Here is an 11093-nt window from a genome sequence, read left to right as displayed (position 1 = left end):
GTCACAGTCCAACACTCAAACCACTGTGTCACACTGGCTCTCGCTGTTTATATTACACAGGCCCAAAACCCTGAATTGAATGCGGGCTCTTTTTACAATGCTCAGACCCAGTTTGGGGTTTCCCACCCAGAATAAAACATGGGGATGACGGCTGGCTCTCTTCCCACATGGTCTTTGCAAGTGGTCCTGCTGAGTTGCTCTGTGGGAAAGAGTTGCTCCGAGTTCAGAATGAAGCTAGGCATCTTGTTCTGATCTCAGATCAACTCATGTCTGCAGTAACAGTGCCAGCCGACTTGCAGGGGATACATAGGAATGGGGCTGCCTGGCATTTGCTGAAAGATAAGGGGTTGGATTCGGGGGGAAATTTGGGCCCAAAATACTCCAAGGGAAGCCTGGCGTATTCTGGCCAATGTAGACGAGCCCCTAGTCTGACTATTCCATAAATGTATTGAGGGCAGGGTGGACTTAAAGAAGCTGCTGTAATACCTGAGGGTTGTCCAATGTTTGTATCACATCCCAGAAACACACACATTTGGAATACAGAGCACAGAAATACTTTTATTCAGTAGTCTCCACATCAGAAGACAACTTCTAAAAGATTCAGTCCAAGGCCCTCATAAGGGCGATTTTGGGGACTGCTGTTTCTGAAGAGACTGGCATCAATCACCGCTTTCCATCTTCACATTTCAAAATGTTGAAGGCAAACTGGTTGCAGAAGAAAGACTGCCAAGGTCTTATGTGATAATAGGATAAAGCAATCTCCCTCAAGCTTGCAACTTTCAGATACCTGGGACTTCCACTCCAATCTACCCCAGCCATTGTGGCCTGTGACAATAGGTATTAAAGGCCAAGATACCTGTAAGGTAGAGGTTGAGGAAGACTGGAATAGAGAATCCCAAAGACAGAAAGACAGAGATGTCACACTGGTAGCTTCTACTGGAAACCTCCTTCACATGCTATCTTAGCTTTTTTTTGGAGAGATTTGACCTCGACTGCAACAACATTCTGGGTCCTTTGGCTAATGAGCCACTTCTTTGGTCAGACATAAATCAGGTGGAGGTCTATCATCTTCCTGCAGGAAAAGTGGCGGGCTTATCTTTCTCTGTTATAGATGCCAAATGAACTGAAAAGGTGTGGGCTGCATTTTGGCAGACTCTGAAAATACAGAGGTTGCAGCTTCATATCCCAAAGAAGAAGATATCTTGCACAGGGTGATTCCCTCATCAGTTGCTGCAGTCCTATTGGGTTTCCATCGCTTCTTGTTCCACAGTTTTCTCATCTGGCTGCATATACTTCTCCTGGACAGCCAGTGTACTGATTATTTAAGAGTTAAGGAGAAGGAAGCAACAAGTGGGACCTGATGCTCAAGGTCAGAAACATAGCTGAGTTAGTCTTGAATATCAATATGCAAAGGGATCTTTTAACATCTTTGAGTATGAGTGAGAGAAGTTGTAGCATAAGCTTTCGTAGACTGAGGAAGCAGACCAAGTCTACAAAAGCTTATGCTACAACTTCTTTCGCTCAGTTAGTCTCAACGGTGCTGCAAGATCTCTTTCCATACTGATGTTCAAAGTAAAAGATAGAAGCTCCCCAATCCATCATTCTTTATCTCTACCTGACTGTTAGTTGACAGCACAATTAATATGGGGGCATTCCATCCAAAGCACAGTAACAGAAGGGCTGAGTGATACAAAAAATGGAATTTAAGCTACATGGAATAAAAGTGGGAGAAGCAATTTGTCTATATCATAGGTAGCTATCTGATAACCCTCAGGCAAGACACAGAACACAAAACAATTTCCTCCTGACCCCACGAGTCCTCAAATTTTAATCAAAGAGTGGTAAAATTTTGCTCACAGCCTCACTCATGAGAAATTGTTTTTGAAAGCTGCAAGAGAGGGAAAAAGATGAGCCATACTTCACTGTTACCATATATCTTTGAGCTTTTGATCTGGTTAGTGCCCTAAGGGCTTGTAAAGCATCAGTTAAGTTTTCTTAGAAATCTCTGATCAAGGAAGCAGAATCTATACTGATAAACCAGATCCTTTGGGTTAGTTTACGTTGGCAAACTCATATATAGCATGCAGATGTGCCTTCTACAAATTCTTGGAGATTCTATATCTCTGCTTTGGTTCTGCATACCATAAAGAGCCAGACAGTCACATCTGGAGTAAACTCAGTGACACAATGAGACTTAGGTTAGTTATGATTTCACTGATTTTCTCAATGATTTCAGTGGGTCGTCCAGTTGTTAAACTGCCCTAGCCAGCATAGCCAATGGTCAGGAATGTTGGGAGCTGCAGTTCAACAACAACTGAAGGGTGCCATAATTCCCACCTCTAGCATAGTGCAAGTATAACCAACTAGTCTGGATTTATTCTACTATTTCAGAAAATGAAAATTTGTCTTAACTGCCATAGCCCTGACACATTTTTAAAAATATGTTGCAGTTGGAGAAATAGCTAGATCTTTGTTCACAGTAATTACCTGTGGATTTAATTCACAATTTAAGATGTCTACTTTTCTCTTTGCCCATGTGATGGTGATGTAAAAATAAGGGCATAATGATGGGGATGCAGGTTTCTGGCTGATTTATGCCTGGCCTTTGTAAATAAGACTCAGCTTCTATATATGAAGGAGGAGTGGAAAAACCATGAAAAGGATACGATGTGAAATGAAAATCAGCTCCTACTGCGGCAGACATCATTGCTTCAAGGCTTCTCTGCTCCAAGTCTCCAAAAGAATAGCCATTGGCTTTGTCCACTGCCTGCATCACACGCCTCATACTCTCCTTATCCTGGCAAGAGAAACAGTTGAAACATGTGAAGGGCCCAAAGTCATTTGTTGTCTTATGGTGAGTTTCATAAAAAGTTACTTGGATAGTTAGCTTTTTCAAGTTCTGACAAAACTGTTGTTTAAGCAATTTGTAGATATTAGTTCCCTAAGGTCTGTGTTCCCTGAAAAATGGGTATGGGTACCTGGACATTGAGAGGAATAAAAGAGACCAAGCTGTAGTCCTCAATCACTTCCACAAGTTTCTCATTTAAGCGACGGTATTTCTTGAAAAATGGATCTGAAGCCAAGTGATCCACGAGGTAAGACAGATCAAGAACTTCTGTGTAGTAATCTAGATTGAAAGCTGCAACAAAAGTAAAAGAGGAAAATATTGATGAAATTTAAGGACAGAGGTGAAAATCAAGCCAAACCAAGTCAGTCACATTGGCCTGTTACAGACTGCCAAAATAAAGCTACTTCAGGTCTCTTTGGAGGTATGCTGTTTAAATGATGCATGCATCCTAAGAATCCAGAAGCTGCACCAAAGCTGCACTCCAGTGCTTAGGAATGGAGTGTGGCTTTGGCTCGACCTCCAGACTCTTAGGACCCACGCATCATTTAAATAGCATACCTCCAAAGAGACTCGAAGCAGCTTTATTTCGGCAGTCTGTAACAGGTCATTGGTAAGAACAATGTCCTCATGTTGGTTGAGGAATTCTGGCAACTGTACTCCAAAAAATGGAACTTTTACAAGGTTTGGCTAGATTTCTTTCCCATTTAGATACAGTATGTCCGAGATCCTTTTTGACTGGAAAGAAAGGGGTCTACCATTCAGCTACAGAGCTCTTCAGGAACAGACCTAAATCACCACATTTCTTACGCTGCCTTTGGAGTGTGGTGCAGTCTCCTTCTTTGGAAGTTTTTAAACAGAGGCTGGATGGCCATCTGTCGGGAGTGCTTTGACTGTGTCTTCCTCCATAGCAAGGGTTTGGACTGAATGGCCCTTTTGGTCTCTTCCAACTCTATGATTCTATTCTTCTTATTATTCTCTCTTACTGGTACTTAATTAAAGGCTAGACTTATCTACCTCACACAGCCCTTCGTAGGAATGCACTTGCTTGAGACTCTTACCCAATTTCCCATATTGTTCTATCAGGTCCATTTTGGAGAGGACGTTGATATGGGGCAGCTCAACATGCAGCATGGTGGAGAGGGATGTGCAGAGAACAGAGATGAATTTGCCAGGGTCTGTGCAGTAATGAGAATCCACCAAATGAACTGCAGCCAGCTGCAAAGAGCAAATGAGAAAAAAAAGAAGAGAAGGAAAGAGTTGCTATCACGTTTAGGGTATTCCAACAGGTTAACACATGAAAACACAAAGTGGTTAAGATACTTTCTCTACCAAGGAGTGTGCTCCAGTTGTTTCTTGGACAGCACCCCTGACCATGGGCTGTCTTGGCCAGGACTTGGCCTGCAACATGTGGAGAGCTACTGTTGCCTAACCTTGCTTTACATCTACACTTTATTAACTTGTTGTTGCTCTCTATGGTGACCCTAATGCGAACCTCTCATGGAGATTTCTTGGCACGTTTCTTCAGAAAGGGTTTGCCATTGCCATCTTTTGAGGCTGAGAGTGTGTGACTTGCCCAAGGTCACCCAGTGGGTTTACATGGCTGAGCAAGGATTTGAATCCTGTCTCCAGGGTCATAGTCCAACACTCAAACTCCTATGCTATGCTATGCTATGCTATGCTATGCTATGCTATGCTATCCTATACTCTCCTATGCTATCCTATCCTATGCTATGCTAACCTATGCTATGCTATCCTATCCTTTGCTATCCTATGCTATGCTATCCTATCCTGCGCTATGCTATGCTATCCTATCCTATGATATCCTATCCAATGCTATGCTATGCTATGCTATGCTATGCTATTCTATCCTATGCTATGCTAGATTTTTAAAGAATACTCTTCTAACACATAATCAATAATTTGAAACAAAGGCACTTTCAAAATTCCCCCAAAATTGTGCTGTATCAATATATTTACAACATCCCTTTCGAAAACTGCTTGGTTGATATTCCTTGCCCTTACATCATCAGACAGAAAATAAGTCAACACTATATAACCACCATGAAAATACCCCTATCTATAGATGAAAATCGGAGCACACGTTTTAGTAAAGCAGTCCCATTTAGAGATGCCTGAAAGGAGATTACTATGGCGACTTAATCGCTTTCCAATGCTATTCCTGTTTACCAATCCAGTTCTGTATTGTGAAATTTAGACATGGATTCTGGGCATTCCACAATCTCCGTACAGACTGAAAGAAAAATAAAACTTAACAAATTGCTATAAAATACAGTAGCCTCTCCCAATTCATGGGGGATCTGTTCCAGACCCCCTTGCAAAAATGGCAACTTGCACATATTTGAGTCCCATAGAAAATAATGGTGTGTGGGCACACGCCGCTATTTTATTAATGGCCACTTGTCCCTCCCGCAAAGAGCAAGACCACCGATTCCAAGTCTGCAAAAAGGGAGGGACAACTGTATTTGTTTGTGTATATTGTATATGTCCTCATACTGATAATAATGCCAGCAAGTGGCCCAGGAATGATAATTTAACTATCTTTTGTTGCACCTCAGGCAATTTCCATCCAAGCCAAGCCATGAAAATGAGGCCTGCACTATGGCGCAATTTGAACTGCCTGAACCATATGAACAGAAAGCTTGCCATGAGAAGCTTCCTTCAAAAGGCTATCATGACACACAGAACTATGGTGAATTATTACTGATTCTGGCTTCAGCTTAACTTCCTAGAATGCTCTCATTGTGGAAAGCCGCTCCTAAGCAAAGCCTTAAAATGTGAGATAGTTTTCAATATGCCAGGAGTGTGCAACTTGATGGCCTCCAGATGTTGCTGGACTGCAGTTCCCATGATTCCTCCACCACTGGCTATGCTGACTAGGGCTGATGCGACTTGCAGTCCTACAACATTTGGGAGAGGGGCACAGTTTGTCCCTGTGCCAAACTTACCCTGAAGTTCCACTTAGCAAGCTGAGCAAAGATGTTTCTCAATGAACTATGGTGGGTGCATAGTTCCACTTGCCCTGGGCAGTCAAACAAGAAGTAATGACCCTTAAACTGGGCCAGTTTCTCCTGCAGCCAGTCAAAGTTAGCTTCCAAGTACTCCATGCAATAAATCAAGCCACCGTTGGGTCCCAATTCCAGGTTCTCCATGACGTCAGCCAAGGTGATCAGTTCTGATATGTCCACAGCACACTGGTAAGGAATCCTTTCATTGGCTGGGTCCAGATTCACAATGGCAACCTTGCGCCCGATTGTGGAAAGGAACTCCTGCATGCCAAGGCAGTAGGTTGTTTTCCCTGAGCCAGGAGGGCCAATCACTGCCTGGCTAAAGGCTAATGCAGACTGCTTATGGCTTTTTGACATGATGCAAACCTCTTTCTCCTAAAAAAAATGAAACAAAAAGGAAATTATCAAGTGTATATGTGTGTGTGTGTGTGTGTGTACACTTGATCCTCCACATTTGCGGCTTTGACTTTTGTGGATTGGATTATTCACGGATGTTATTACTATGTCTCTAGGTCCTCCAGCACAACTCTATAGTCAACTTTAACTAAAAGTTGCACAGAAGGACCTAGAGATTCCTATAGAGAACACTCCGCTAGGCATTTGTAGTGCCTCCAGCCTAATTCTGTGGTTAATGTTTGGCAGATGTTGACCACAGAGTTGCACTGGAGGACCTAGAGATTCCTAGAGAGGTGTTCTCTCAAGTAAAAACATAGTGTTTCTGTTATTTGCATTTTTTTGATATTCACGGGGGTCCTCTGCTCCTAACCCCAGCAAATGTGGAGTGTGTGTGTGTGTGTGTGTATATATATATATATATACACACACACACAATACAATACATGCTTGTGTGTGTATAAATATATAAACTAGATTACATATGTGTGTGTGGAGAGAGATCTTGTAGTACCTTTGAGACTAACTGAAAGAAATTGGCAGCACAAGCTTTCAGACTTCAATCTACTTCCTCAGATGTGTGTGTGTGTGTGTGTGTGTATATATATATATAGTGTGCATGTGTGTGTATATATTATGTATTTATGTGTGTATATTATGCACACACATATATATATACATAATACACACACAGACACACACACACACATATATATATTGTATTTTTATATATATATATACACTATATATATATATATATATATATACACACACACACACATATATATATGTATATATACACACACACATATATAGGACCAGGAGATGTCTTATCCATAGAGTCAGCATGGGTTGAGATTGACGTGAAGGCAGTTATCAACAACAACAACAAAAATATAAGTGTGTGTGTGTGTACACACACACATATATAGAATGTGTGTGTATAGTGGGTATATGTGTGTATGCATACAGTGTGTGTGTGTGTGTGTTGTGCATATGTGTGTGTGTATCCACACAACTAGGTATCTATTATGCTACCCTTCAATAGACTGAGGACTCCCTCCCCTCAACCATCTCTGAAAGAAAAACAAGCATGGGACCTTCCTTAAGCAGACTCTCCTTTTTAGGGTGCTTTATAAGGGCATCTGATCATTTTGTTGGGCTGAGCTGCCTGGCATCACAATGGAGACCAGAAGCTGCGCATTTGGCAAAGGCATTGGCAGGGAGGCTGGGCGCAGATCAGGAGGGAGCGAGCCCTGTCCAGAGGCAGAGCCCCTTCTTCCCTGGGGGACAATGGAATACATAAAGAGGGACACACAGAAGACTAAGAGAGAGGAGCCAAGGGACCAAGAGCAGCTCACCTCCATCTGCAGCACGGACCCTTTTCACCGACGCACCGCCTCTCCGCCATAGAGATAGGAAAAGTATAGACTGAGCATCAACTTCCGCTTTCCTCCCTCTCAGGCTTAATTAGTATTGGGCTCACTGACTTCCGGTTACAGATGTTAAGGGAGCCGAATGTGCTCCTCAGCATTGGTTCCCTCACAACATTCGGTGCAAAGAGCAGACATAACACCTCATAGGTTCCAGATATTGAAAATGAGAGAATGCACAAAAAAGTACACACTGCCTACACAAAGACACAAAACTTCAGTTCCTGAGTATGCTAATAATAATAAATATCCAAATATTAGAAGCACTGGGGACAAAACTTCAGTTTCTGAGTATACTACTACTGCTACTACTACTAGTAGTATTAGTATACTCAGAAACTGAGTATTACTACACTCAGAAACTGAATTATTATTAGTAGTAGTATACTCAGGAATTAAAGTTTTGTCTCCAGTGCTTCTAATATTTGAATTACTGATATTTGAATTATTATTATTAATAATAATTCAAATATCAATAATTCAAGTATTAGAAGCACTGGGGACAAAACTTTAAATCTTGAGCATACTACTACTAATAATAATAATTCAAATATTAGAAGCACTGGGGACAAAACTTTAATTCCTGAGTACACTACTACTACTACTACTAATAATAATAATATCAATAATAAAAATATTAGAAGCACTGGGGACAAAACATCAATTCTTGAGTATACTAGTATTATTTCTATTTTGTCGTCATGCGCAGGTGATCAGATGTCTTCCTTTTCAAGGACATGTGCCACATTTCAAACGTGTGTCCAGGATAGGGTTGCCATAAGTCAGGACCTCCAAACCGGGACAAATGTAGGGCAACATTTTCAAATGTAGGACATATTTTTTAAAAATTGAGGACACACGAAAAATTTTAATGATTTTTAAAATATCTTAATATAAATGCATGTTTCTTAGGCATGCTCAAAATGGAGGACATTTTGGCATTATTCCTAGACAGATGGCAGAAATGGACTTCCCTTTCTGGCCAAAGCACCCCCCTCCATTCCAAAACACACGACAGCACATTTGGGCATTTCACATGGCTTTACTTAACATGGCCTCTTGCATATTTCAGAGGCTTATTCCATAACCAAACCCTTTGGGTTTAACACTGAACATGGGTTAACATGGCTATGCGTATTGAACATGTCAAGGTGGTTAAACAAAAAGTGGATTTGCCCTCGGTTTCATAGAATCATAGAGTTGGAAGAGACCGCAAGGGCCATCCAGTCCAACCCCCTGGTGTCTTGCACCAACTATACCTCTCAGAAGTGTGTACTTGGTCAAGGTACTTTGGTTTTTCTTCACTGCGCATAAGTATGTAAAAATCAGAGCAAATTACATTGGCCATGCCTCAGAGGTTTCATCAGCAGCAGCATTAAAAGGAGAAAAAACCCACAGAAAAGGCACTTTGCAAAGTCACACTGTCTCGGCTTCAAAAACAGTGGGCACAGGCCTATGAAGCTGACTGATATCAATATCACTATCACCACCACCACCATCATCATCATCACTAACAATGTTAAAAGAAAGCAAACTTGTTAGCATGAAAAGCAGAAAAAATACAGAAAAAATAGACTTGGGAAAAATAAATATTAGAAAAATACACAAGGCTATGGAATCCTGGGAACTGTAGCTCTGTGGACCATTCAGCCTCCTTTTGTCAAGAGAGCTCTGGTGCCACAAGAAACTACAATTCCCAGAATCCCATAGCACTGAGCCATGGATGTTTAAGGGGGTTGTCAAACTATTTCTGCAGCCTTCTGCTACCCCAAAGCCCTTCCTATTGACAAGCAAGGCAAAAGCTCTTCCTTCCAAGGCATTGAAACCAACCCAAGGGGAGGGGGGCTGATTGCTTCTTTCCCATTGGTCAGCTTCGGGAGAGATTTGCATATTACAAGTAAAGGTGTTTAGGGCCTCAAAAAACGATCCTGTGATAAAGAATGACAAGAATACTGAGGCGGGAGACATTCAAAGGATGAGGCGTTTAGACTCCCGGTGAAACATGAACCATTTATGGCCTTTTGTTTCTCACCGTAACCTGGAAGGTAATGGCTCTTGCAAGACATATATACCAAGTGGGCCGGCGATAGCTCTGAGTGGCAGGTCTCCTGCAGGCCTGCTCTCTAGGCGAAGGGAGGCGGGAGGGGAGGGCGGCCAAGAGCCACGGGGAGGGTGGGGTGGAGCTGCCTCGCGGGGGGCGGGGCGTCCTGGGGGCGGGGCCAAACCGGGATAGTATGGCAACCCTATCCCCAGGGCCCCTAAAGGCCCATCCCCAGGGCCTGGGAGGAGGTGGGATCTGTGCCTTCCCTGAATAGCACTGGAATAATAAGGTCAGAAGAGAGGCAATGTATCCATTCAAAGCCATAGCAGCCTATTGATCCAAAGGGCCTCTTCCTGATGCAGCATAACTGCAGAGAACAATATCATTAGATTGCCCTTTCTGAGTTCTCTATTGCTTTCACAGGCATTCTCTTGACAACCGGTCAATGCATTTATTGCTTCTTAGTGTAGATCATTGCAACACAGAACCTAATAGAGCCAACCCTCCATAGCCATTGGTTTTTTTTAATCCATGGATTCAAGCATCCGTGGCTTGAAAAAGGAGCTTCCACCGGTTTCCAAGCTGGCCATGCAGCAGCTCAGCTTGGCGTCGGGAGTCAGCTCCGCATTACTTACCTGAGGGCCTCCAGGGCCTCGAACCGGCGACCAGCTGGCCATAAGGCAGCTCAGCTGGGCCGGGAGCCACGCTGGATCTCCGAGGGATAACAGCGCTGCTCGGGCTCTTATCCTCTCTGCTGGCTGCCTGTGACGTCACTTCGAACACTCGCTCCAGGCCTTGCTCTATGCCGCCCTCTGCTGGCTGCACTTCGGCTCTGCAGCCTCCTCAGACACCAAAGGAAAAGACCAGCAAAGAAAATAAAGAGGCCAAATTCAAAACAAAACATGACATTCACACGCATTAAGATTCTAAAAGAAGAAATAACATCAGATCCAAAGAAAAATAAGAACATTACAAAGACATTTTAAAAACTCAAAAATCAGATCATCAGGGCTTTCCATCTACAGGACCCTCTATGTGGCAGAAGAAGGGGATGGACTGGAGGGCCCTTGGGGATCCCTTCCATCTACAGGACCCTCTGTATTCCTGCATGGCAGAAGGAGGGTATGGGCTGGAGGGCCCTTGGGGGTACCTTCCATCTCTAGGACTCTATGTATACCTGCATGGCAAAAGAAGGGGATGGACTGGATGGCCCTTGGGGGTCTCTTCCATCTCTAGGACTCTATGTATTCCTGCATGGCAGAAGAAGGGGATGGACTGGATGGCCCTTGGGGTCTCTTCCTTCTCTAGGACTCTATGTATTCCTGCATGGCAGAAGAAGGGGATGGACTGGA

The 11093-nt window shown here is 43.1% G+C and overlaps 1 protein-coding gene across 4 annotated transcripts; it reads right to left on the bottom strand.

Moving 5' to 3' along the window:
- Positions 1 to 550: 550 nt before the first annotated feature.
- Positions 551 to 10405, bottom strand: GPN2 (GPN-loop GTPase 2). 4 transcript variants are annotated; one of them, XM_089478526.1, is made up of 7 exons: positions 10377 to 10405; positions 7629 to 7897; positions 5815 to 6249; positions 3907 to 4063; positions 2979 to 3139; positions 2667 to 2797; positions 551 to 1314 (listed from the first exon to the last, which is right to left on the bottom strand). In XM_089478526.1, the coding sequence occupies exons 2-7, from the start codon at positions 7632 to 7634 to the stop codon at positions 1239 to 1241; spliced, it is 966 nt and encodes a 321-aa protein (XP_089334652.1). In that variant the 5' UTR covers positions 7635 to 7897; positions 10377 to 10405; the 3' UTR covers positions 551 to 1238. The 4 variants fall into 4 exon arrangements, with proteins under 4 accessions (XP_089334652.1, XP_089334653.1, XP_089334651.1 ...); XM_089478527.1 differs by lacking the exon at positions 10377 to 10405 and adding an exon at positions 9733 to 9753; XM_089478525.1 differs by lacking the exon at positions 7629 to 7897 and having other exon boundaries at positions 10377 to 10401.
- Between the last annotated feature and the right edge of the window lie 688 nt (positions 10406 to 11093).

The sequence above is a fragment of the Sceloporus occidentalis genome, unplaced genomic scaffold (assembly GCF_023333645.1).
Source record: "Sceloporus occidentalis isolate IW3139 unplaced genomic scaffold, rSceOcc1.0.p SCAF_13, whole genome shotgun sequence".
NCBI classification, from domain to species: domain Eukaryota; kingdom Metazoa; phylum Chordata; class Lepidosauria; order Squamata; family Phrynosomatidae; genus Sceloporus; species Sceloporus occidentalis.
Note: the sequence above shows the minus strand (reverse complement) of the source record. Positions and strands in the feature narration are given on the sequence as shown.